Here is a 24799-nt window from a genome sequence, read left to right as displayed (position 1 = left end):
GGTAGCGCCATCTACACAGTTAATTATGCAAACCATGGGATCAAAGGGTTCTTGTACTGGATAGGCACTGCAAATATTTGTATAATAACGGAAATTGGGGAATATGTAACAAAAGTACAAATCAAAACTGTAAGCATCGCAAGCGGAGCATCGCACTACGTAGTTAGTATCCCCAAAAAATATGTGGAATTCAGTGTGCCGCAGGGTAGTTTATTGAGACCACTGTTATACATACTGTACACTGATACTGTTTACCTGTGTTGTTTACTGTGTTGTTTACCAATGTTACTGCTATCGCGGCAAAAGGCAGGTCTCTGGTGGAGATGGGAAGACGGACACCTTTGTAAAAAATGCTGCAAACTGGATTATTTGTGTTAATGTGACTAACGTACAAGCCATGGTTGTGCCGCTTCGACTAAAACAAATCTTGGTCCTTACATGGAAAACTAAATTGATGGTCAATGGTTTTCCTATTGAATGAATTGAAATGTGAGATATCCGGGTCTCATACTGGATCGAAAGATGCTCTCTCACGGACAAGTTGAGAAAGTCTTGCACCTGTGGCAAGCTCATGATGAGTTTGTACCCATTGGTCTCACGGAGTCCAGACTCTCCTTTTAACTCCATGTAAAAACATAAGGGCAAATCAAAATAATAAATAAATGAAATTTAAAATAAAATGGAATTCAGTTCACAGCACAGATTTTGCAGGCGGGTTATTTCATTTTATATCTTCATATCACCCAGCTAGCAAATCTTGTATCTTGCTATTGCTTGACAGTTGCTATTGAAAATGGTAACCGTGCTGATATTTGCTCCCATAGAAAACTCGAGTTGGGAGTTTTAGCTAGTTTAGCTAGCTAGCTAGTGTAGGGCACACTCATACACACTAGCTTTGCAATCTAAACATGGCCGGTAAGCTACAAAAAAAACTGCACAGGTTGAAAATGTTCATAAACTGCGCTGAGTGAAATTGATGAACCCGTTTGTAAACAACCTGATTAAACAACCAATTACCAATTCACTGGAATTAAAATCACACAGAAACTGCTGCAATGAATACATTTACAGACACACCATTTTGCACATTATAGCATTCTATGCGAATGTAAAACCCATTCTATCCGTTGATTGATTGAGAGCATAGGATCGCGAATAGAATTTCCAGTAATGCACTTAGCATTCATTGCAAATGATCCCATTTCCCATTACAATCATTTTACGCATCCGCCGGTTTGGCCCCTGCCGAATGCAACCCTGCACGATTTCTGGGTATCTGGGTAATGCCCGAGTCAAGCACCGACTAAATATATTCCTCATCAATATTTGTGCGTTTATGCAATAGTCATCATCATCATCATCATTGGCGTTCCTATCATTACGGTTGCCAACGAGACGTAGTATAGGAGAGAGTGTTTGCGATAATGAATCAGTTGCACCGAAACTAATACGATTTCCGGCACTCAGGAAACGATTGACTATCGGTCCAATTGCTACACTAAATGCGTTTCCTCCAACCATTGCTGTTGGTCGATTCACAATTGTTGCCGTAGCAAAACGCAATTCTATTCAATTGGAGCTTTAATTTACTTGCTATCATCTGTGCCTTTTTAGATATTGAACAAGAGAAAGTGCTTCCAAACGGTAGCACCCGAACGATTCGAAGCAATAAATATGAAAAACGATCTCCTCATAAGCTGGTTTATGTGCCGGTGGAATTTTGCATCGAAATCAAGGCACCAAGCATCGCAATCATCAACTCGTTTCATAAGCTACCGTAAGGTTGAGAGTCTGTTTTTTATTGTTGTTATTTCCCACTGATTTTCACTGCCGCAAAGCTGCAACGCTCTGCAAACGTTTTCTATTCTACTAGCAGTTTGGGTGACCTGACTGTTTTCCGAAAAGCCTGAGTAGTGTGAAGAATTCTGGGTTCACATTCTTCGTTGCGGGCAGCAGAAAATGATAATTCATTGGATGGTATAAATCTCCCTATCTAGTCGAGGGCAGGATCTCTCATTTTTGAGAGAGAGAGAGAGAGAGAGAGAGAGAGAGAGAGAGAGAGAGAGAGAGAGAGAGAGAGAGAGAGAGAGAGTATGTGTGGAAAAAAATCCGGTATCTCTTCTAAAACCGCGAAACCAGCATGCAAGGGTTTGCCGTTTTAGTACTGGTTCGAGTAAAAGCTTTGGAAATTGGAATTTCTCTCCCGCTTTTGTTTTATCCCTTTGTGCCCTTTTCGATTCAAAGGGTGAGTGCTGGACTTGGATTAATGGGTTTGAAGAAGTTTTATGTAGCCACTTTGCTTAATGTATTCCACGTAATAAATGACGCTTGATCGTTGCTCAACTTCGGCAACCGACGCCCGGTGTAGAGCCCGGAAGGTCTTGTTAACTAACTTAACTGTTAACTTAACTGTTAACTGTTAACTAAACCACAGCAATTATTAAAAGTTGTGTTAAGATGACTCGATGGCTTGATTAGTATAAGAATTTGAATGGAAGTTTAGGCTCCTCCAATAAAACCCGAGCTTGCGGTAGTGTTATAGAATTTGAGCATTAGGTACTAAAATCCAACATAAATCGATCGAATCGTTCAAAGCCATCCATAAACTATTTCATTTTCAGTGCGAAAATTTGTTGATATTTTGCTGAATGCACACTAATTCCGCCTATTGTGACTCGAAGGAGTCCCGAGATGTATAACCTGCTTAACTGGTATACAATTTTAATTTCACTTCAGATTTGCTCTCTATGCTACCACTATCGTTGCAGACTGGTTTCTTCTCGGATCGATGTTTGGCACACAATGAATAATTTATTTCAATTTTACGATTCTTCCCATGCCCCTTGCCACCAGCCTTATGGACATGGTTGACCAATGAATCTTACCGCACCGAAAGAATGTTCAAAAGCTTGCCATCATGAAAACCGAGCCTGGTTCTCGGAAAAGAACAAACAAGTGCAACTACTCCGTTCGCACAGAATTCATGCTGTGTCAGCGCTAAAACTTTCCGTTCAACTGCTGTTTGCCGGCTTTTGGGATAGGGCGTAAAGTTCACCTCCTTAAGACCACAACGCAATACTTTGGCGGCTCGTAATAGCTGGCGGGGATGTCCAGCCCGCTAGACAATTCGTCTCTCGCCAACCTGATACGGTCTGCTCGTTTCACCCAAGAAGGACATCTTCCATCCTGTGATGTGGCCGATGGTTACATTAGTGCGGGCTTTTCGGTTGATGTTTTATCTTTCACCGCAGGGCGACAGACGCCGTCACGTTCGCTTTTGCACGCCATCGGAGCGTAGATATTAATCTGTACCGAAGGGCACGGAGCGGTAACGGAGCGTTTGAAGGCCGTCGACTTAAAATCTTAACATCGTTTTCCGGTCTTTGAAAACAGGGACGGCAACTAAGTAGCCATCCACCGTTCCCTGCACACACTGTCCCCCTGGGTCAGACTCAGCCTAACTATGATACGCTGTCGCCTACGAAAAGGAAATAACCGGAAAAATACCCGTTCGAATCAACGGCCAGCCCGTTTCCACGCGTCTTGTCCCTCGCGTTGCGCATTTGCGGCTCGGTTAGAAACAAACCTGTGACACAATTTCCGGTGCTCTCATTTACCGATATGGCCAATGAAAGAAACATAAGAGGGAATCGCAGGAGAGCGCCTAAACCATCATATCTCCCCTTTTTGGTTCGTTTTATTTGCCCAGCCAACCAGGGACGGAAGCTCGAACCGAAACCAAACCCCATGATTTCAGTCAAATTGGAAACACCAACCACCACCACAAATCGGACTCGAAAGCTATTTCGTGTGCCAGTGGTTTCAGCTTCGAAGCAAAAGCGCAATTCGATAAGATTCGTAACGCTTTTATTTTTGGTTTTGGTGCGGGATGAGCGGGAAAAGCGCGTACGTGGGGAACCATCCTACACGACCTACGAATGTCCCTTGAGATCCTGAGACCCCTAGCAGGATCAACTTTCCGGAAAAAGGAATACCCTACTATCCTGCCATCGCATCTTAACTGCACTGTGTGCAAATAGTTAAGATAACTTTTACCTGTCCGATGATGGTAATGGTTATTATCACTTCAGTGAAGATGAACCGTGCGAACTCTATTGACTTTTAATGGCGAATGACCAGCTCCAACACTGGCTCCAATGACTGTTAACGAGCCGTTTCAGATTGTTTGGGACATTGAAAGTAAACTTATCATTAGGGAAATAAATACGAAGCCATAACATCGGAACAGGAAGACGTGCTGATATAACGATTGTTCGTAAGAAATTATCAGCTTTTGATGATATAGTAATAAACGTAAGAATTGAGATTGTTTCATTTAGCAATGGTGTTTACATTTTTTGTTATTGTTGCGCCTTGACAGCTAGGGCTACGTTCATCCAGCATATTGTGTGCGTATTTTCACTGGGAGAAGCGTTAGCGTTGCGTTTGAATTGTCGATGTATTAGTGTTAGGTCCGTTAGGCTAATAACAAAATTGTCGACCATTGTCGTTAAAGGATTCGGAATATACTGACGCGTACGCCAAACGGTCACCATTAAACCCTGAGCAATTTTCACTGCACTTTAACATAAAATATCACAATGTAGGGCCGATCACGAACAAAGTGTAAAAAATTAAACAATATCAAACGATTATTAGAAATGAATTGACATTTGTACATTGTAAGACGTTCCGTTGTCGAACGCTCTTGTCGCTGTCGTCTGATTATACAAACTGCTGAACCAAACAACATGCTGAATTGTGTGAAAAAAACACGTACAAAACCTACGATTGCAAGCTCGTTGTCGTTGTTCTCACAGTTTTCCTTCACTACGGTGGACAAATTAAATCTTGTTCTTTTTATAAACATTTCTCCCTCACCTTATACGCTTGAAGATAGCTTGAGGAAGTGAGTGCTGTTTATAAAATTATAAAGCGAAAGGCCACGGGAGTGACAACATGCTGACAAATTTTTCAAAATGTGAGCTTTTGTCACTTTTTTGAGCTTTTGTCAAAATTTTGTGACCTGGAGCAGCCAGGAAAAAAAGTTGACAAAAGTTGACAAAATTTGACGTTCGTGAAAAAGCGCAAACAAACAGCTATTTGGCGCAGTTGTGACCCATTGTTATGATAATAATGCTAAAATGCATGATTCTAATCGATTTATGTACCTAGTTAGTGCTTCTTAAACAGAATATCGATGATATTCAGATGTTGGAGCTTTTTGTCGCTCTTGTGTATGTTTTTGCTGCGGCCACGAGAAAAGCTCTTTTTTGCAGTTGACGAGCAATTTTGACAAAGTTGAAAATTTTTTCAACATTTTTTCAGCTCCGTGGCCACGCGCTAATATATGTGGGTTTTTCTTCTGCTGCCTGTCTCCTCATATATTTATTCAATTTATATCTTGCAACTGTTCATGACCCACTGCACATGCCTCACCATGCGAAACATTAGTGGAGAATTGCACAAATGAAAAATATTCACCAGCACTAAACTGTACTGCTTTGTCTGGCCGTGCTTACCGTCTGCTAGTGACACAATAGAACAAGCAGCAAAACCGTCTTGATGTTTTTTGGTTATGTCGGGCAGAAATTTAAAAAAACAACGCATCCATAGAAATATTGCATAAAACATACAACGCTTCCGAGTATGCTTACTTACTTACTTATCCGGCGCTACAACCGCTTTGCGGTCTTGGCCTGCCTCAGGAGTGTCCGAAACCGCTCACGGTCTCGCGCCTTCGTCTGCCAGTCCGTTATCCCGGCCTTAATGGCGGACGCCTCCACGCCATCTTGCCACCTCAATTTGGGCCTACCACGCCTCCTCTGTCCTTGTGGACGGCCTAAAAAGACTTTACGGGCTGGGTCGTCCGTTTCCATGCGTACAACATGGCCAGCCCACCGGAGCCTGGCGAGCTTAATACGCTGTACGACAGTGAGGTCGCCGTACATCTCGTATAGCTCGTCATTATAGCGGCTCCTCCATTGTCCTTCCACACATGCTTCCACACATTCCGAGTATGCACAATTGCATATAAGGCAAGCAAGTGAAACGACACTGAAGTAAAAAGAAAGCAAGCGTCAACGCATTCGGTTGGAAAATGTTTCAATAGAAAAACAAAGGTATACGCCAAACAAACTCCATGCTTCGTGGAAATGAAATTCTGTGCTGTACGGAAAATGTACGATGTCCCCATTTAAAAACAGATACAAAAATTGCACACATTCTGGTTACACAGTAACATATCTTGCCCAGTGCATTTGCACTGCAAACGCAAAATGGCAAACGGCCGCCGGCGAACAGTTGGGGGAAGCACGGCCCGGTCTGTTGTGCAACGCAACAGGATTCATCATTTGTTTGTGTTTTCTTAAGCAGGCAGCATGTCTTTGTGAGTGGTTTGCATGTATGTTTCTGTCCGGCTTATTGTGTGTGTTGTGCTTTGTTATTTTTGTTTGTTTGTTTATTTACAAGACAACAACATGGCGCAGGATAAGCAATACGGTAAAGCCGTCCCTCCTGAACAAAGAAAAACATGGCGCAGGAATTGTATCGTATTGTTTGTGTAGAAAATGCAAAAAAAAAAAAAAATGCGGGAAATGTGTAGGAAATGTGTAGAAAATGCAAATAAACTACGAATGCTAAAAAAAGCCATGTTGGTTTTGTCGTTAAATTGTCAAGTCTAACCTTTTAAGGGCTGATAAGTTATGGATGAAGAGATTGCCTTCTAAGTCTTTGCCTTTATTATTGACACAGCACTACACGACAATAAATGAATATTACCACATAAACACGGGTAAAATTTAAGTAAATATCACATTTGCAAGAGGATCACATAAGCGTTTAACAATATAACTGTTTACTTTTTAATATATAAGGCAAATAACAAAGCCACAATCAGCAGAGTTACCTAAAAAGATGACTTTTCTCATTAAAGAATATATAGTTAGGAAGTAAATAAATAAATAAATTATTAATTGAATAAAAAACACAAAAAGATAATAAATTAATAAATAATTAATTAGAGCTTAGAACGCATGATGTTGTCATTTGTATAGTTCGAACTAATTAACATCCAAATGGTAATTGGTGCTGTGATATTATTCAATCTTTCTCTCGCTTTTTCTCTCTTGTTGGCCTGCTCACGATAGAGCATGTCGGTGTGACATGGCCCGGTCAACACTCATTTTCAAGACTGCTCGGTCCCTGGCTACAGCCTCCCATTCATGCCCGATAAGTCTCGCTTCACCTGATCCAGCCCTCGAGTTTGCTGTGCTCCCCTGCGCCTTATGCCGAACTGAGGATCGCTGTCGAACACTTTCTTGGTACGGCATGAGTCCGGCATCCTCATGACATGACCCAGCCATCGTATCCTGCCAACCTTCGCCACCGTCAGGATGCTCGGTTCGTCGTACAGCTCAGCAAGCTCGTGGATTTTTTTTTCTAGGAGCGCAAGTCGACAGAACAGGATCTAGGAGAGAATCTTGTCGGCATTACGGACCCCTTAACATTTGAGCATTTCAGCCGGTCACTAATTTAGAAGACTGGGTAAATGACACCATACTGCCACTCCTCCAGTAGTTCTTCCTATCCTCAGATTTTCATGATCATCTGATGCATTTCAACGGTACCCCATCCGACCTCATTTCGAAGAGCTTTTCCGCCACTCTATCACTACAGACTTTTTCAATCATGATTAACAAATTAACTGTATTTAATATGACATTTTAAATCTTTTAAATTATTTTAGAATAAAGTTCAGTTCTCCAAACAGACAAAAAAACTTTAAGCGTTTATTTATTTATGATTTATTTTTTAAACATTTATGACGTTCTGCCTTTGAAACGAAAACAGGAATAATGATTTGATGGAGCCTTTTCGATATCTTTATAATAAACGTTTGAAATACTCCATATAGCTTTGGTTATAAAGTCATCAAATTATGACTCGTAATCTTAAGGCTTCTCGGCAACACAAATTCTATTTTACTAATTACCCTCCTCGAGCAAATTTGCATGCACTCAATACTTCTTCGTAGTTAATTATTTCATATAGATCAAACTTGCTCCCTTTGCTATCTGTGCGTCGCACGCTGTTTTCAATTCCACCAATCATTAATCAACGGAATGGAGCATCCCCTCTATGCAAACAAACACCCGAAACAATGCCAACTGTTCCCTTATCTTCCATTCCCTTTTCCACAATCCCTTTAATATTATTACCTCCAGCAGCTGCTCGCAAACACGTAATGGATTCTTTTTTTTAAGGAAAAGTCAAGTGACGAAGACTATTTAGCTTCACTAATGCTAACTCACTGTTACCCAACCCAACTGAAAAGTCGGGATCGTGCCGAAGCACCTAATGGTGTCGTAAAGTTGGTCGTACAATCCTAAGTAACATGCAGTGATCGCTTGGGCACATGCAGTAAAACACACATGCACTCCCTTCCACGACTTTTGGGTCGTTAAAGTTAGATTCCAAACTTTCTCGTACAATATTCAGCCAGTGAACTGGTTCGGTACTGTCATCGGGCAAAATCCATCCGGTTCGCTTTGCCCTAGGTCATGTGCGGCTCGTGGTGGTACACTGCTATTGGTTTCATTATTTCACCCAAAAATCGTTTCTGTGTTTGAGAAAAATACGAAGTGTTTCTGCCATACCACATTGCTTAGGGCAGAGTGGATAAACGCGCACGTGAGAACGACGTGGATGGTGTAAAAACGTAAAAAAAACAATTCCACTCTTTTACGACAAATTTACTCCCGTCCAGCAAACTTACACACTTTCATCCTGTTTCTGGTCTATCGATGAAAGAAGCATACGGTTTCATTTTCGACGGAATTGTAGACTTCACAAACGTGTCGTTTTATGGCCCACGAACAAGCCCATGTTCACTTATCAAACCGCCTATGGAACGGCGGCAATAACAGTTTTTGAAACATCTGAAACGGAAAACGTACTTTGTTTGTGAAGGAGTAAAACAAACGAATCCAAGAAAACAATTTGTTCCACAAAATGGAAAAGAACATGACCAACATTGCTGTGGAAATCACGTCCGTACAGTTACGTGGCCGTAAAATGTTGCACTAAAGCTATAACTGTATCTACCGGGGCACTCATACCACACAGGCTAACTCCATTCGGCACACCTATTTACGGATCGCAACGCATGAACTGCAAACATGTCGAATCGATCGTAAAATTCGCAGCTCCTTTTGAAGTGAAGGAAGCATACAAAGGTACCGATGTTTCTTAAACCAAGATATTTCCGAAGGTACATCTCGATCTGTTTGACGTTCAAACAAAAGAATCCCTTAGTGAAAAGTATTGTATTCAATTCTGGCAAACTAAAAGCAGAGTTTTCGAGCAAGATGGTGGTGGATTAGTTAGCCGTACCGATATTACATACTAACAAACACTCTACCTGCTATCTTCGTGTTAAGGAAGTTGTTCAACCAGCATGCCTAGCGCACACCGTAAAAGTAAAGACCCTTACTCAAAGTTCTCACACATCCTTGAGAACCACCGTTCTAAAGATTATCACGCAAGAGCTGGGAACGAAATGATGCTACACTAAATACCAATAGATCCCGTCTCTATCCTGCTCGTAAGCATCCCTCCACATGACGTGCTCTTTGATCAAAGAGAAAGGTGTCCTTATAGCTGAAACTGGGCACTTTTTTGCCCACAAGCTCACTGATGATGCGTATTTGGCATAGTGTCCCACTGCGGATAGAGTTCGGTACTTATTCAACTATCCTCACCTCTCCCCTGGACCAAGGGGCACTGAGAAGATAGATAGTATATGTCATTAGCTTCGTAAAGGTTTAGAAAAGACACTCCCAGCCGCATGGACGTGCATGTGTGAGAGAAGCAGCCCTTTGGCAACACTTTCCTCGGGTGAAGTGAAATAAATGACCTCTATACGATGGAAGGCACTTATCAATTTTATTGCTTTCGATCGTTCAATTATGGCTCTGACCGTTACATGGCTCCTCTCGGTCAGTGGTACTTAGTAGTAAAACGGGGTATGCTTGATGACACCAGCTACACACACATTCGCTGGACCAAACCGAAACGCAAACGCTTCCGATGGGCACTGGGAAGGGTCGGCTTATCTGGCCTCGTATGATGCTGTATTCCATTGCACATGCTCAGAGCAGAGACGCACATAGTCGTTGGGATAGCTTGCCTTTGAAACACATTTATTTAATTTATGAGATAGTTTGCTGAAAGGCCACAAAGTTGCTGGTTAGCTAGAGAAGACGGTAAAGGACACGGTAATGCTGATGGGGAGGCTGATGGAAATAAACATGCTTTTAGTAGTTTGCATCGGTCACCATAGCAAATAAGGATAGCTTTTCAGCTTAAAACAAACCAAATTTAGTTTGTTTGTGCTTGGAAACATTCAGAAATATATCGTCACTTTCGTTTATTTCATCTAGCCTCAGCTCGTCTGATTGGTATAGAGCTGATGTTGATATTATAATTAAAGGTATACGAATAAAGTGTTGTTTTTGTTTTCATCACTCTAATCATTTATAAACCTTACGTTTGAAAATAATTGTTCTCAAAATGCATTCCACATCTACCGTCTCTCTGTGCACTACGAATTATCAATACAGGATATTATATAATGGAAGCAACAGACCATAGTTGCCGCCACTACCGATAAACGTGTTTTATACATGAAACTTTCCCCATATTGTGTACGAAACGAATCGTCTTCAGTCTTTTTCGCTTCCGTGCACGCAAGTAAAGGCATTTTCAGTAAGGCGAAAGCATAATCTTATTTACCGAGCACCGTGCTGTTCCACACAAGATCCGGCTTCCGGCTTTCCCTCTTTTCAATGCTTCATATCCCACGCTGGAAAATGTTTGATGGCCGCATTGGCAACGTGACTTTGATTGTATGCAACCATCTTGCACGGGGAAAACGACAACGATGATAATAACGTCAACGTGCACTCAACCAAAGCAACGAAGGGACCGATTCTTCTCATCCTCTATCTGGTTTATCCTGTGATCCGTAACAATGTCTCCATTGCTCTCGCTGGTTGATGATGGTAAAAGTCAGTAATCGAATGGCACGTACTGCCATACACACGTCAATGGAACCTTTTCGCTCTCGAGCGCATCCTAACGAGGTGAAATATAAATATTAACATACTTTTAACGGGGTAAGACGTAATTACAAATTATATAGATTTACTACGGTCACTCTCTATCTCTTTGCTCTCTTTCCCCTTTTTATTTTTGTCTCTATCCCATCGCTATCGAACGTCTCAAACGATCGGTTTTTTTGGGTAAAGATTCAATGATATTGTCATACCAGTACCATGCTACTGCCGCTAAACACTATGGCTTGACGTTCCAACGCATACGGTGCAAGACGCATCCTGTTCCGAACTCTTTCGAGTATGTCGTCGAGTTCCTTCTCGTACAGCATTGTCATGTTCCCAATCACATCAGCTGCCACAAGCGTCCTCGTTACGTTTTGTGCAGATATTCGTTGCTTGTTGTTTAAATAATTCCTCTAAACTTGGTTACACTTGTATGTGTTGTGTTTGTGACCATGTGTGTGTGTGTGATTAAGGGGGAATGTTGACGCTACTCCACCATTAGCCCAATTTTTCACACATTCTCTCGTATCTTAAGATGATTGATAGTTCACAGCTGTCATACATCTAAAGCGCTCAAATAAACAATAAAAAAATCCCTCCGACAAGCAGCAAAGCAAGCTGTTGGCAAAGCGATTTCGCAAAAATAGATCTGTATATAATGCCACAGGCGCTTTGTACATCCGGCGAGCCTGCTACATCCAGTCGCCGCGTCGGGTGACTCCTGTGAAATGCGTTTCGCCCAATTATGAGCTATCACCGAAAATTAACGCATGTCCAACTTGCTTCTGATTGCGAGTTTGTCCCATCTGCCTTCGCGAAGCGGAAACGTCACTCGGTACGTCGCTAGGCCGGTTCGCTGCTGACGCCGGCTAGAATAAGCATGAAATCTAAGAAGTAATCTTTTTAATTAAAATAAGTACACGCCCATTACACACTCTTTCCGGTTGGCGTCGGTATTTTGCGCTTATTCGCACGCCTTGTTCGAAAACACATTTAATGTGACCTCCACATTCGTGTCCTTGACATAGACGCGTTCCCGGAAAAGCCCTGTCGACAATCTGACTCTGAAAATCATACACACATACATACAAAATGTTTGCACCAGGAATAAGATCGAATAAACATGATCATGGTGTAGCTGTTTGCATAAATTTAGCAATTTGCTCGTCCACCCGAAGCTGCACCGACGGCGACAACGCAGCGGCCCGCCGGCAAAGCGCAGAGAGCCGTACAAACTTTTGGAATGGAAAATCTGGCGTGCAGGCCAAGAAAAATACAAGAATGTTTGAGTAGGAAAATGTCGCTCCGGAGCGATCGAAACGAGGAGAAGACAAAAAGTTGTGCAGCTATCAAGTAGAATGAAATTTCATTAAAATTTACATAACCACCGGCAAACTGGTTGTGTCGTGCTGGTTGCTTTTCTGTTCCGTATTTCTCTTCCTGTTACTCTTCTCATGTAGGGATGGAGACCGTACAGATGGAGAAAGAAGGTCTTTTATATTTACTCGATGCCATTTTATTTCACCTTATTGCTCTACTCTCTTGTTCCCTCGTTGCGGCAAAACAAACACACTGCAAAAGCAGAGCTTTTTAAATGCGCGGCACTCATTGTCTCCGTCTTGTGAGAATGGAGTTGAAAAGAAAAAATAAATAAAACGGATGAACATAAAAAAAAACTATTAACACACTTCCTGTCGTGTTCGGAGCGGGGAATTATTTTGCTCTGGTGGCTATTCAACCGCGCATACGCACGCAATACACTGCATATAGTGTCCGAAAGCAGTGGTGTTGTATGCCAATGGAGAAACTTTGTGCTCGTTACCATTGAACAACGCAATCATGAAATTTACAATGCGCAACATATACTCGCAGGGGCTCTTCTTTCCGTGATGCATCTTCCCGATCGGTTACTAACTTCGCAGCTTCGTATGCCCCGTCGAAGGAATGGTGTAAATGCTTCGGTAACCATGATATTTGTTTTACAAGCCAATAGACCACGTACAAGCTCTGTACCTTTGCAAGCGCAGCGTTCCAGTACATCGGAGGTAAACAGGGTAAGCGTTTGTAACGACCTTCAATCCAGGCCGGTCCGACGCTTCTGACAAGCCAGATAAATTCAGTTAATTGATGGCACGTTTTGTACGTACCGTTATATCAAGCAGCTCTCGTATCGAGCACGTAGAGAATAATTATGATCGTTGCCAAAAATAGGAAGAGAATTCTATGATTCTTCTTCTACGCGAAGAATTAACGAAAATGTTGTTCACCTTTGACTCTGTGTTTTCTTAAAGAAGAGGAATTAACGCTCAGAGTAGAGTGTAACACGTACAAGATTAAATGTATGAGTCAAGCCTTGTAAAAGCGCATGATGGTTGAATTGGTAAATATATTCAACTACGCGGCTTAAATAGTTACAAACACTTAGCTAGAATGACGTCCAAGGAATTGCATGCACTGTTGGCAGCGATCAATCAAGACGGAATGGTCTCCCCCCCCCCTCTCTCTCTCTCGCTCTCTCCCTCTCTCTCTCTCTCTCTCTCTCTCTTTCTCTCTCTCTCTTTCTCTACCTCTCTCTCGCTCTCTCTCTCTCTTTTTCTTTTTCTCACTCTCTTTGCCTCTCTCTCTCTCTCTCTCTCTTTTCTCACTCTCTTTGCCTCTCTCTCTCTCTACCTCTCTCTCTATCTCTTGTTTGTATTAAAGACAACAAAACAAACAGCAATCAATCACAGCTACGCCAGCGATCAAGTTAGATACGTTGTTAGCGCAATAACTCAACCAGAATGGCTAAAACAACATTCATGGACTAATGAAGGCATTACTGTCTCGAGCTGCTATACACTTTTCAGGTTCGAGCTGGACTTGAACGTCACGTTACTTTGGGTTGTTGTGTTTCTGGAAAATATGTTGAATGATTTTACCTCCTACCAAACGAATTACTCCTTAGTATACAACATCATCGAACAGTGCAATTTGCAGTAATAAATGAAAAACTAATTTTCCAACTGACAGACGATGGAATTGAATTAGCTGTCCAAGCTGTGTATCAAGACCAGCTGACCTACCCAAACATACCAGGTGTACGTTGATATTTCTGTCCAATCTCATCGATCCAAACCAGCAAATGGTCATGCCAATCATCCGATTACGTAGTATTCATATTTTCCGTTCACGTTCGCAACACTGCTGACTGAGCTTGACAGCGCGCAAAGCAAACCTGCGAAAGGCTATCTTACGCCTTGCGGCTGTCCTGCATTTCTTTGATGCAATCTTTCTTCTTCGATCGATTTCGATAGTTCGTAGAAATAAACCTTTCCCCATCGTTTATTTTTCCGAATTTTTCTATTTCCCCTTGTTTTTGGTTTTATGCTGCCTCTCCTGGCCACTTATAGCCTCGTTTTCGTGTCTTTTCCCTCGCCTCGAACAGGTTACCGCCTCGGATGCCGATGTGGAGCGACCAAACAACATTATCTACTTTCTGACCGGGCCCGGTATTGACATCGAAAATCCCTCCGACAGCAACTTTGACATCAACAAGGCCACGGGAGAAATATTTGTGCTTAAGGTAGGTCAACATTCTGCACTCGCAAGCGTACGTTGTCCACCACCACGTTGTCTGCCAGTGACGACAAACAAAACAAAATCACTGCAGTTAACCGTGACGGTATGGAACGAAAAAGAATTAAAAAATGAGAACTGCGGCAACACCACATTGCAGACAACATTGAAATGAAATGGGGAAACCTTTGGGGTTCGTACGGTTGATAAGATTTGACTAGAGCAGTGCAGGGGGTTGCATGCACAACCCGTTCGCCATCCGAAGCCAAAGGAACATGAAGACCGTTTTGTTTTAGAATTGTTCGAGCGTTGGAAGTCTTTGAAGCCATTTTATACCAATGATAAAGCGCAGGTTAAGTTTCCGGTACAAAACCTTAAACGTCTGCAGAAACAAAAGTTGGCCGGATGGAGAAACTTTTCGATGGCGTCACTGGATTCTGGTTTGCTGTACAGTTTTGAATTACTTCCTGCTTGTGCCAAGTGCCGGGTCTCAAAATGATTCGATGAAAGTACAAGAACACTCCATCGTGCTTGGTATACCGGACTCGAGTTTTTACCTCAAGTAAATACATAAATTTAATTAAATCAAGCAATTGTGTAAACTTTCTCTTGCCAGCCAAAAGCAAAACTGATGCAATGGCCCAGCAGTGTACAGAATCTTTGTAGGCTTTATTAAGTCAACCAGAAATTCATTCCGTAACCACTAATTAAATGATGCAACCCAAGCATTAACATCCGTGATGATGGAAACTAATAAACTTTTTTCTTCCTGCCTTGCCTATTGTTCTCATTTCACACCTTTTCCCCCGAATTTTTAGCCCCTAAACCGAGATCCACCACACGGACGAGCGTCTTGGAAGTTTACCGTCTTTGCGCAGGACGAAGGGGGCGAGGGTTTAGTGGGGTTTACGGAGGTGCAGATCAACCTGAAAGACGTCAACGACAATGCGCCCCAGTTCCCGAACGGTATTGCGTACGGAAATGTGACCGAAAATGGCACCATCGGCATGCACGTGATGACAATAAAGGCCGAAGACTATGACGACATCAACGAAGGCACTAACGCGAAGGTGATTTACTCGATCGAGAAGAACGCTATCGAGGAGGATACTGGTTTGCCGATCTTCGACATCAATCCGGACACGGGACTCATCACGACGGCGGTATGCTGTCTCGATCGGGAGAAGACGCCCGACTATTCGCTGCAGATAGTGGCCACAGATGGCGGAGGTTTGAAGGGTACGGGGACAGCGTCCATCAAGGTGAAGGATTTGAATGATATGCCGCCTCGTTTCACCAAGGACGAGTGGTTTGTCGAGGTGGAGGAAACCGACGGTAGCGTGCTGCCCGAGGCACCGATACTGACCGTGACGGTGAATGACGATGATGAGATAAACAATTTCCAGTATAAAATCATTGAAAGCAGCGGTTACGGGGCGGATAAGTTTGCGATGGTAAAGAACGCAGACGGTACGGGGAGTTTGAAGGTGGTCCAGCCGCTAGACTACGAGGATCCGATGCAGATAAATGGCTTCCGCTTTCGGATACAGGTGATCGATAACGATGGGATCGACGAGAGTGACAAGTACCACGTTGACCATTCGTGGGTGATTGTGAAGCTGAAGGACATTAACGATAATACACCTCGCTTCAAAAAACCGCACATCGAGGCGGCGGTGTACGAAAACGCGGACGTTGGCAAAAACTTGGGCACCTTCAAAGCGGTTGACATTGACAAGGGCGGTAAGAGCAAAATTACCTACAGCATTAACCGTGCTACGGACCGGAAGCGCCAGTTTGCCATCGACCAGGAAGGTACAGTAACGATTCAACGCGAGCTGGATCGGGAGGCAATGGCAAAACACTCGCTCGAGATTCTGGCCACTGATGACGGTGTACCGCCGCGCACGGCCTCCGCCATCTTGACTGTGTTGGTGAAGGACATAAACGACAATGCGCCGGTATTCGCGGAAGATTATCGGCCCATTCTGCTCGAAAACTCACCGCCGTCGAAGATTATCGAAATCTCCGCCGTTGACAGGGATGATCGACTGAAGGGCAACGGAGCACCGTTCCAGTTCCGCATGGACCCGGACGCAGACGATGTGATTCGGACGTCCTTCAAGGTGGAGCAGAGTAACAAGGGTGACGGTATGGCGATCATTTCATCGCTCGGCTCGTTCGATCGCGAATACCGCAAGCAGTACACCATTCCGATCGTTATTAAGGACTCCGGCACGCCACCGCAAACCGGCACCAGCACGCTGACGATCACGATCGGTGATCTGAACGATAACATCATGCAGCCCGGCTCCAAGGAGGTAATCGTGTACAACTACCAAGGCCAGGCGCCGGACACACCGATCGGGCGTGTGTTCGTTAACGATCTCGACGATTGGGACACCTCGGACAAGCTGTTCTATTGGGATGAGGCCGAGAATCCACGCTTCAAGCTAGACGACACATCTGGCATGGTGACGATGCGGCGCGGTGCACGCGAGGGACGCTACAAGCTGCGCTTCAAGATCTACGACCGCAAGCACGCGCAGGAATCGTACGCAAACATGTCGGTGGTGGTGAAGCACATCTCGTACGAGGCGATCGTCAACTCCGGCTCGATCCGGCTGACCGGAATTACGGATGAGGACTTTATACGCATCTGGAACTATCGTACCCAGAACATCTTCCGCAGCAAGCTGGAACGGTTCCGGGACAAGCTGGCGGAGCTGCTGAACGTGGACGTGAAGAATGTGGACGTTTTCAGTGTGCAGATGAAAGACCGCTCGGTGCCGCTGACCGATGTGCGGTTCGCCGTGCACGGCGCGTACTTCTACAAGGCGGTGCAGCTAAACGGCGTGATACTGCTACACAAGGAGGAAATCGAGCAGGAGGTGGGCATCAACATTACGATGGTAAACGTGGACGAATGTCTGCTGGAGAATGCGGACTGTGCCGGGTCGTGCACCAGCATCATTGAGGTTCAAACGAACCCCTGCCTGGTGAATGCGAACAAAACCGCCCTGGTTGGGGTGCAGATTAACTCCACGGCGGAGTGTGTGTGCAGCTCGCGAGAGTACAAGCAGCAGCAGACCTGCAAATCCCATCCTTGTCTGAACGGTGGTCGCTGCACCGATTCCAAGTCGGGTATCAAGTGCTCGTGTCCACCAGGCTACACGGGGCCTCGCTGTCAGCAGGTCGTACGTAGCTTCCGTGGCAGTGGCTGGGCCTGGTACCCACCGCTCGACATGTGCGACAAGTCGCACATTAGCGTCGAGATCATCACAACGAAACCGGATGGTTTAATTTTCTACAACGGACCTATCACTCCACCCAAGGAGGACGACACGTCCAAGCAGCTGTCCGACTTTATTGCACTGGAGCTGGAGCAAGGCTATCCCCGGTTTCTTATCGACTACGGATCGGGTACGCTAGAGTTACGCATCGCGACCAAACATCCACTCAACGATGGCGAATGGCACCGGATCGATCTGTTCTGGGACACTGAGCAGGTGAAAATGGTGGTCGATTTCTGCAAGACGGCAGAAATCACCGAAGCCGACGACGGCAACCTGGTCGAATTTGTCGACCACACCTGCCAGGCGCTGGGCAAGGTGCCGCAGTTCAACGAATATCTGAATCTCAACACGCCGCTCCAGATTGGCGGTGTGTTTAGGGACAAGTTTGACTACACGTACAGCCGCTGGCAGTACATGCCGGTCGGGGTCGGTTTCGAAGGGTGCATTCGCGAGTTTAAGCACAACGGAATTCTGTACGACCTGTCACACCCGGGACTGTCTAAGGGTAGTGCGCCCGGGTGTTTGTACACGCAGGAAGTGTGCGATCTGAATCCGCAGGTCGCTCGGTGTCTCGAGCACGGCAAGTGTGTCGGTAGCTATGACGAGGCAAAGTGTGAATGCAATCCCGGTTGGACGGGCACGTACTGCAGCTTGCCCACCACTCCAACCACGTTCAAGACGCACAGTTACGTGAAGTACGCGCTCAGCTTCGAGCCGGATAAGTTCACAACGCAGATTCAGCTACGGTTCCGCACGCGTGAAACGTACGGCGAGCTGTTCCGTATCAGCGATCAGCATATGCGCGAGTACGGCATCATTGAGCTGAAGGGTGCCAAGGTGTACTTCCGGTACAGCTTAAACACGGGCCAGGTGGAGGAGCAGGAGGTAGCGTTGACGGCGGTCGAGGTGGACGACGGACAGTGGCACGTGGTGAAGGTGCAACGGTACGGCTCGGCGGCCATCCTGGAGCTGGACGGGGGTGAGGGTGCCAACTTCAACCAGAGCTTCTCGTTCGACGGACATCAGTGGTTGTCGGTGGACAAGCAGGAGGGTGTGTATGCGGGTGGCAAGCCGGAGTTCACTGGCGTCAAGACGTACGATGTCAAATCGGACTATCAGAAGAGTTGCATCGACGATATAAGGTAAGTCCAGCGGGTATGATGGTAGCTGGATGTCGTTTTATAATGACCTCTTCTCGTTTCTCTGCAGATTGGATGGTAAAAGCTTGCCACTTCCGCCAGCCACCAACGGTACACAGTGGGGTCAGGCCACGATGGCCAAGAACATTGACCGCTACTGTTCCTCGAACAATCCTTGCCAGAACGCGTACTGTCCGGATCCGTTCGAGTGTGTCGACCTGTGGAACAAGTACGAGTGCGCGTAAGTACCTCGATGTTCACTGTGAGAGAGCATGGTCTATTTGGTCAGCAGCTAACAGCTTGTGTTTGGATTGAATTTCTTTCGTTACAGCTGTGGCGATGGTATGATCATCTCACCAGAAGGCAAGACTTGCATCGACCGGAACGAGTGTCTGGACTATCCGTGTCTGAATGGGGGCACTTGCATCAACCAGGAGCCGCGCCTGAAGTACAAGTGCATCTGTCCAGACTCGTACTGGGGCGAGAGTTGTGAGTTTCTGAAGGAACGACAAGCGCTTAAATTCAGCACCAGTGCCTTGGCCGCCGTAATAGCCTGCCTATTACTGATCATTAGTAAGTGGAAGCGTGTCTCGATGTGCTTTAAACATTAGTTTGAAGATTTTCTAAAGACAATTGTTGTTTTTGTTACTTCCTTTCCACACGAAACAGTTTTGCTGTTTGTTTATTTTTCCTGCTCCCGGCGTCGTTCGGCTAACTTCAACAAGAAGCCGGCCACCAAGGACGACATCCGTGAGAACATCATCAACTACTGCGACGAGGGTGGCGGCGAGAATGACATGACCGCGTTCGACATGAAGACGCTCAAGATCCCGATTGGTCCGCTGCCAGAGCTCGTTCAACATAAGGCACCGCCAGTACGTAAGTAGCGTGTTTCGTTTGCATGTGCCGTTTTGAGGGTTGTGCACACAGCACAAGCATGCATTGCCCTCTCCAGTATCGCCCGAACGTTGTTGGCTGCTTCAGTGTTATGTGTGTGTGTTTGTAATCTAATTGGAAGCTCATTTACCTCAATGTGCACGACGCTGGCTAACTATGTTTCATTCTGCTCTGAACGTTCAACGAACGCATCGACAGGTCCAGATATTGCCGTCGTGTCCGACCAGGTCGTCGGCAAGGTGGACGTGTTCCTGGACGACCGGAAGCGACGCGTCGACATCGACCCTGCCTCCGGGCCATTCGACGATCTGCGTAACTACGCCTACGAAGGTTGTGGGAGTACCTCTGGCTCGCTAAGTTCCTTACAGTCAGGTAAATCAAAAAAATCGCCCAAACCCATAATAATCTTCCACACCTGCCCCGAACAGCACACGATTATCAACACCTAAACTGTCCTCCCTGTTCCTACTGTTCCACCGCAGGTACGGACGATGAACCCCATGAGTATAGCTTTTTAACCACATGGGGTCCCCGTTTCGATAAGTTAGTCAATATTTACGAACCAAGCAAAGCGCAGATCGAAGATGACGATGTTAGTTAAGAGTAGCTGTAGCTGTCGCAGGTGCTGTAGGTCTCTTGTTCCCGAAGTCGACGTTTGTGCGCGCTCGTTCAGTTTAGCATGGCATACCGTCAGACAAAGCTGAATGATGTGCACGGACCTGTAGATAAATCTGTGCGTTCATAACCCCAAGAAGAAAAAAAAACAAAGTCGTAGCATATGAAAAAATTGAGACTTTCTCACCAGTATGCGGGCGAAACGGTAGATATTCTTTGTAAAATAGTCACTCAAATCCCTACATACATATAAATCTCCGTTTACGCTGCGGACATGATCGTTCGAGCCGACGCGAAAATGTAGCATTGCACTTTTGCACTGCATCAGTTTGCAGGAAAACGAGAAGTGGCGAAAGTGATGAAAGTGCATAGGTGCAAAGCAAATTTAAATCGATTTTATTAACTTCCAAAAGAAGGTGCAGTAAGGCTACAAACAGACAAACGGTACAACGCGCAGGGTTGAATTGCTCAGAAAACGAGAGCATTAAATGCTCGCTATAATTGGGTTAAGGACATGGCGCATCACTGTAACTATACCAGTTATGGTAAACCGGTATGCTGTAAATAATACATGTAAAAATCAAATCTACAACCTACTTGTCTCGTACAGACACGTACTAGTTTCATGCCACTGACGACACTGTAAAAACAGTAAATAGTTCTTTTTGAAAGGACAAGCTGGCGAAAGAAAATGAGTTCCCTGAGCAGAAAATTTCTGATTGGGCACTAGAAAATGGGTTACTAGCTAATGGGGTCAAAAGGGTGAATAGATTTTCTTTTTTATAAAAAATAACATATTTTTATCATCCATTTTCAAAATGTGTACACGTGTTCCTTGGGAAGGTTAACGAAGCGATAGTGCCATGTTGGTTAACGCATCGCCAAAGTGATCGATAGACGCTGATACTGTGAAAGGAAGCCCACGCTGTAGCTGTAGGATGTGGCTCATCCATCAAATCGTTAACGTTATTTGAATTATTTTTTTAACTGTTGGTTTTTCGTTATTGCAATTGATCAAACGATACGACAGTGAGAGACAAAAACTCTGCTCAATAGAAGAAAGTCCCAAGTAACCTTAACAAGGTAAAATGCCGTACATTCCATAATTGTTCATTTGTATGATGAACTCGCCACTATGCTTAACGGGCGAAGGGGTGGATGACCACCCTCCCGGAAAATTACAAAACAAAATCCCACGAAAATCAAAGCAGAAACAATTAATCAAACGAATCAACAAGCGCACAACAAACTCTTCCACCGTGGACCGAAAGTGGACAAACATTTACGAACAAAACTCGAAACTTAATCAACAAAGCCGACGGAAGAAACAAAAGGCCGATAACAAAGGCTTAACTGGTACAGGTTACAAAGCAAACACGAACTCACCGTTCTCCAAAACTGTCGGACGTCCTGCTCGTTTGACCGGAACGAAAACTTTTATGACGATTGAAAGCAAGAACATCGACAAAACCAACCGCACAAGAAAACGTAGTTTGGCCAAACTTCGATATTGTTCGGGTCGTTTTTTGTTTCTTTTCTTTTTTCGGCTATGTTTCAAGAAGAAAGAAACTTGTAGTCACATCATGCTTCAGTAGACCGCTTGGTGTAGTCGATTGAGCGTTTGCTATCACTTGCGTTGCTAGGTTTCGTATTCGAAGCCAAAGTCTCTTTAAACATGCTCTACCATTTGTTGAGAATCTTCACAACTATGGAATACTTTGCGTTTTATACAAAGGATTGATTTAAAATCATCTGTTCTTGGAATGATCCTTCAAAAAAGTTGCATTTTGTAACGGTAAAACAAATGAAGCCATTCAGTTGCGCAAAGAGGAACTTGTGTTTTCAATCAATTACGATGATTATTTATGTTTCTCGAATCGATGATGCGGTAAATCAGATGCAGGGTAAAGATGACAGAGAAGGAATAGGAACGAAAAGAAAAGCAGGGAATTTTTGAAGTGGATCAAAAGAGCGTTCGTTTCGGTGCTGCAGTTGAGCTTTATCAGGGAGCTTCTGTTTGCCAATTTGGGAAACGTTTATTGAACGAACGTGCTGCACGACATAACTTCAATCGTTGCAATGACTGAACGTTAGTAAAGTGCCGTTTGCAGCATTTTCCTTCGCTCAGCAATCCTATGTCTCTCGAAACCGGAACTGCATCTCGATTGTATAGCAGAGTTTCGCAGAACAAATAGCACACTAAAAGGATGGTTGATAATGTTTAGTACGCCATTAAATGGAGCTCTTTCGATATTGATTTCTTTGTTCTTCTTTGTTCCATTTGAATACGCATTTACATATTTTATAAGATTATCGGACACACAACGGGTCCCCGCAGTTTTGTTGATTTGCAACACAATTGAGGTAGCACGATGGGTGGGAAGAGTAACAGATTTATACAGCTTCTGTCTTTGTGCTCTTTGGTAGGGACAACTTTCATTATCAAAATATGAACAAATTGTTGATTTGCCAGGTGTTATGAACCACTCTTGCAGCAATGGTATGTGATTTATAATTGCAATTATTTATACCGTCGGGTAAATCCGAACGGACTATATGTTCAATCAATCAGCAAGAGAAAAGTTTATTGTTTACGTTTTATAGTCAGATACTGATACCCGAAATTTGAAAGGATTGTTATTTGGTTCGCTGAATCAAGTCAAAAACCGTGTTTGATACGTATCCGTCGGTTAGATCGACGAACGAGGTTGTAATAAAAGAAACAATGAAACGTGAACGGCTCATAGCATTGATATAAAAGGGGAAACATTTCAACAAATATTTACGATACCTGATCGAAGCGCAAATACAGTTGATTCATCTAATTGTGTATGTGTGTGTGTATGTATGTAAACGAGATGGAGGGAATTGTAACATAAAATAACAGGAATAAACCATAAGTGTATTTCTCCCCAAAAAACGAACGCAAACATAAATCAAAAATACACGTAACGCAAACATGCCCGAATGGTAATTGACTAACAGAAATAGGTTCATTTTTGCATCGATCATTTCTATACCACCTTGACGCTTAAATGATGGGTAAACGCCTGTTTAAAAGTACGGTAGTACATACCAAAGGAATTTGGTAGCGTGTGGCGAAAACAGTGTCCAGACCTAAGAAAACCCGAGAAAGGCCATACACGAACTATAGATGGATTAAATTATAATAAACAGACAAACCAACAGTTACATAAAAACACAGAAAAACATCAAAATCAACCAAAAAACAAAACAGAAGTATTTAAAATGAAGCGCGATTCATTATTGGAAGGAAACGTCACATACTCAACTGAAAATTGGTTTGTGAGTATTGTTTTGATTTTAGGTTTTTACAAAAACTGTGGTATAAAAGAAGGACGAAAGGAAGTGTGCAAAAAGAATAACACGATAGCAAAATACAAAAATCAAATGAAAAAGTCGTAAAAGCATGTGTGACGAACGGACGTTGTAAAGATAAGAGTTTAATAAAAAACTATTAAATACAAACAAATCTGGCTGCAAATGCGTAGCATTCTTTTTATAACGTTTCTGAGAATGAAAGAAAAATGCTTACAATATTTGACCGGTAAAAGGTAATATGGTCAACATAAGCTGAGTAAAATTATTAATTATTAGTTCCTGGATACATTTAAAATCAAACGTTTTCTATGGTTGATATGAGTATAAAACTAAGGTAATAAATTTCCAGATGCAGACATTAAATTGCCAAACAACATTTTCATACCTTTTTCCATTTCTTTCGCTTTTGATGCTGTTTTCGTGGTACGTGTATTGATTTTGTAATTGTCCTCAATGCTGAATTTAAAAATAAACTCGTGCGATTTCTCGCAATGTTCAGCAAAAACCAATGGTTTAGAAATGCATCACAAAGAATGTTGGATTTACAGGTAATATTTTGAATATGAATATGAAATAAGAAAACACATATGAATTACAAGGAACTAAAACATAGGATATAGATAAAACTACTTAACTAATTTGGACTGCATGACATGAACTGCTCGAACAACACGAATGAACTTTATAATGAATTATGTAATGAACTATGCGACAAACTATTACACAGTTTGTATCAAATTAACTCCTTCTTCTTCTTTGGCACAACAACTGTTGTCGGTCAAGGCCTGCCTTTGTACCCACTAGTGAAGGCTTACCATAGCAGGATAGTCAGTCC

The 24799-nt window shown here is 43.7% G+C and overlaps 1 protein-coding gene across 7 annotated transcripts in view; it reads left to right on the top strand.

The window, feature by feature from the left end:
* Window positions 1-24115, top strand: part of LOC1279129 (neural-cadherin) — a 273365-nt gene extending 249250 nt beyond the window's left edge. For 5 of the 7 annotated variants that reach the window (XM_061656692.1, XM_061656693.1, XM_061656690.1 and 2 more), the window contains 7 exons: window positions 14545-14682; window positions 15494-19113; window positions 19181-19351; window positions 19442-19683; window positions 19780-19989; window positions 20206-20379; window positions 20490-24115. In XM_061656692.1, coding sequence (XP_061512676.1) covers window positions 14545-14682; window positions 15494-19113; window positions 19181-19351; window positions 19442-19683; window positions 19780-19989; window positions 20206-20379; window positions 20490-20608 — 4674 coding nt within the window. In that variant the 3' untranslated portion in view covers window positions 20609-24115. Of the gene's footprint in view, window positions 1-14544; window positions 14683-15493; window positions 19114-19180; window positions 19352-19441; window positions 19684-19779; window positions 19990-20205 lie in introns of all 7 variants that reach the window. The other 2 variants (XM_061656695.1, XM_061656694.1) reach the window with 2 other exon arrangements.
* Window positions 24116-24799: the final 684 nt, after the last annotated feature.

This window comes from Anopheles gambiae, chromosome 3 (genome assembly GCF_943734735.2).
Source record: "Anopheles gambiae chromosome 3, idAnoGambNW_F1_1, whole genome shotgun sequence".
Lineage (NCBI taxonomy): Eukaryota > Metazoa > Arthropoda > Insecta > Diptera > Culicidae > Anopheles > Anopheles gambiae.
This window is presented reverse-complemented; position numbering and strand designations above follow the sequence as displayed.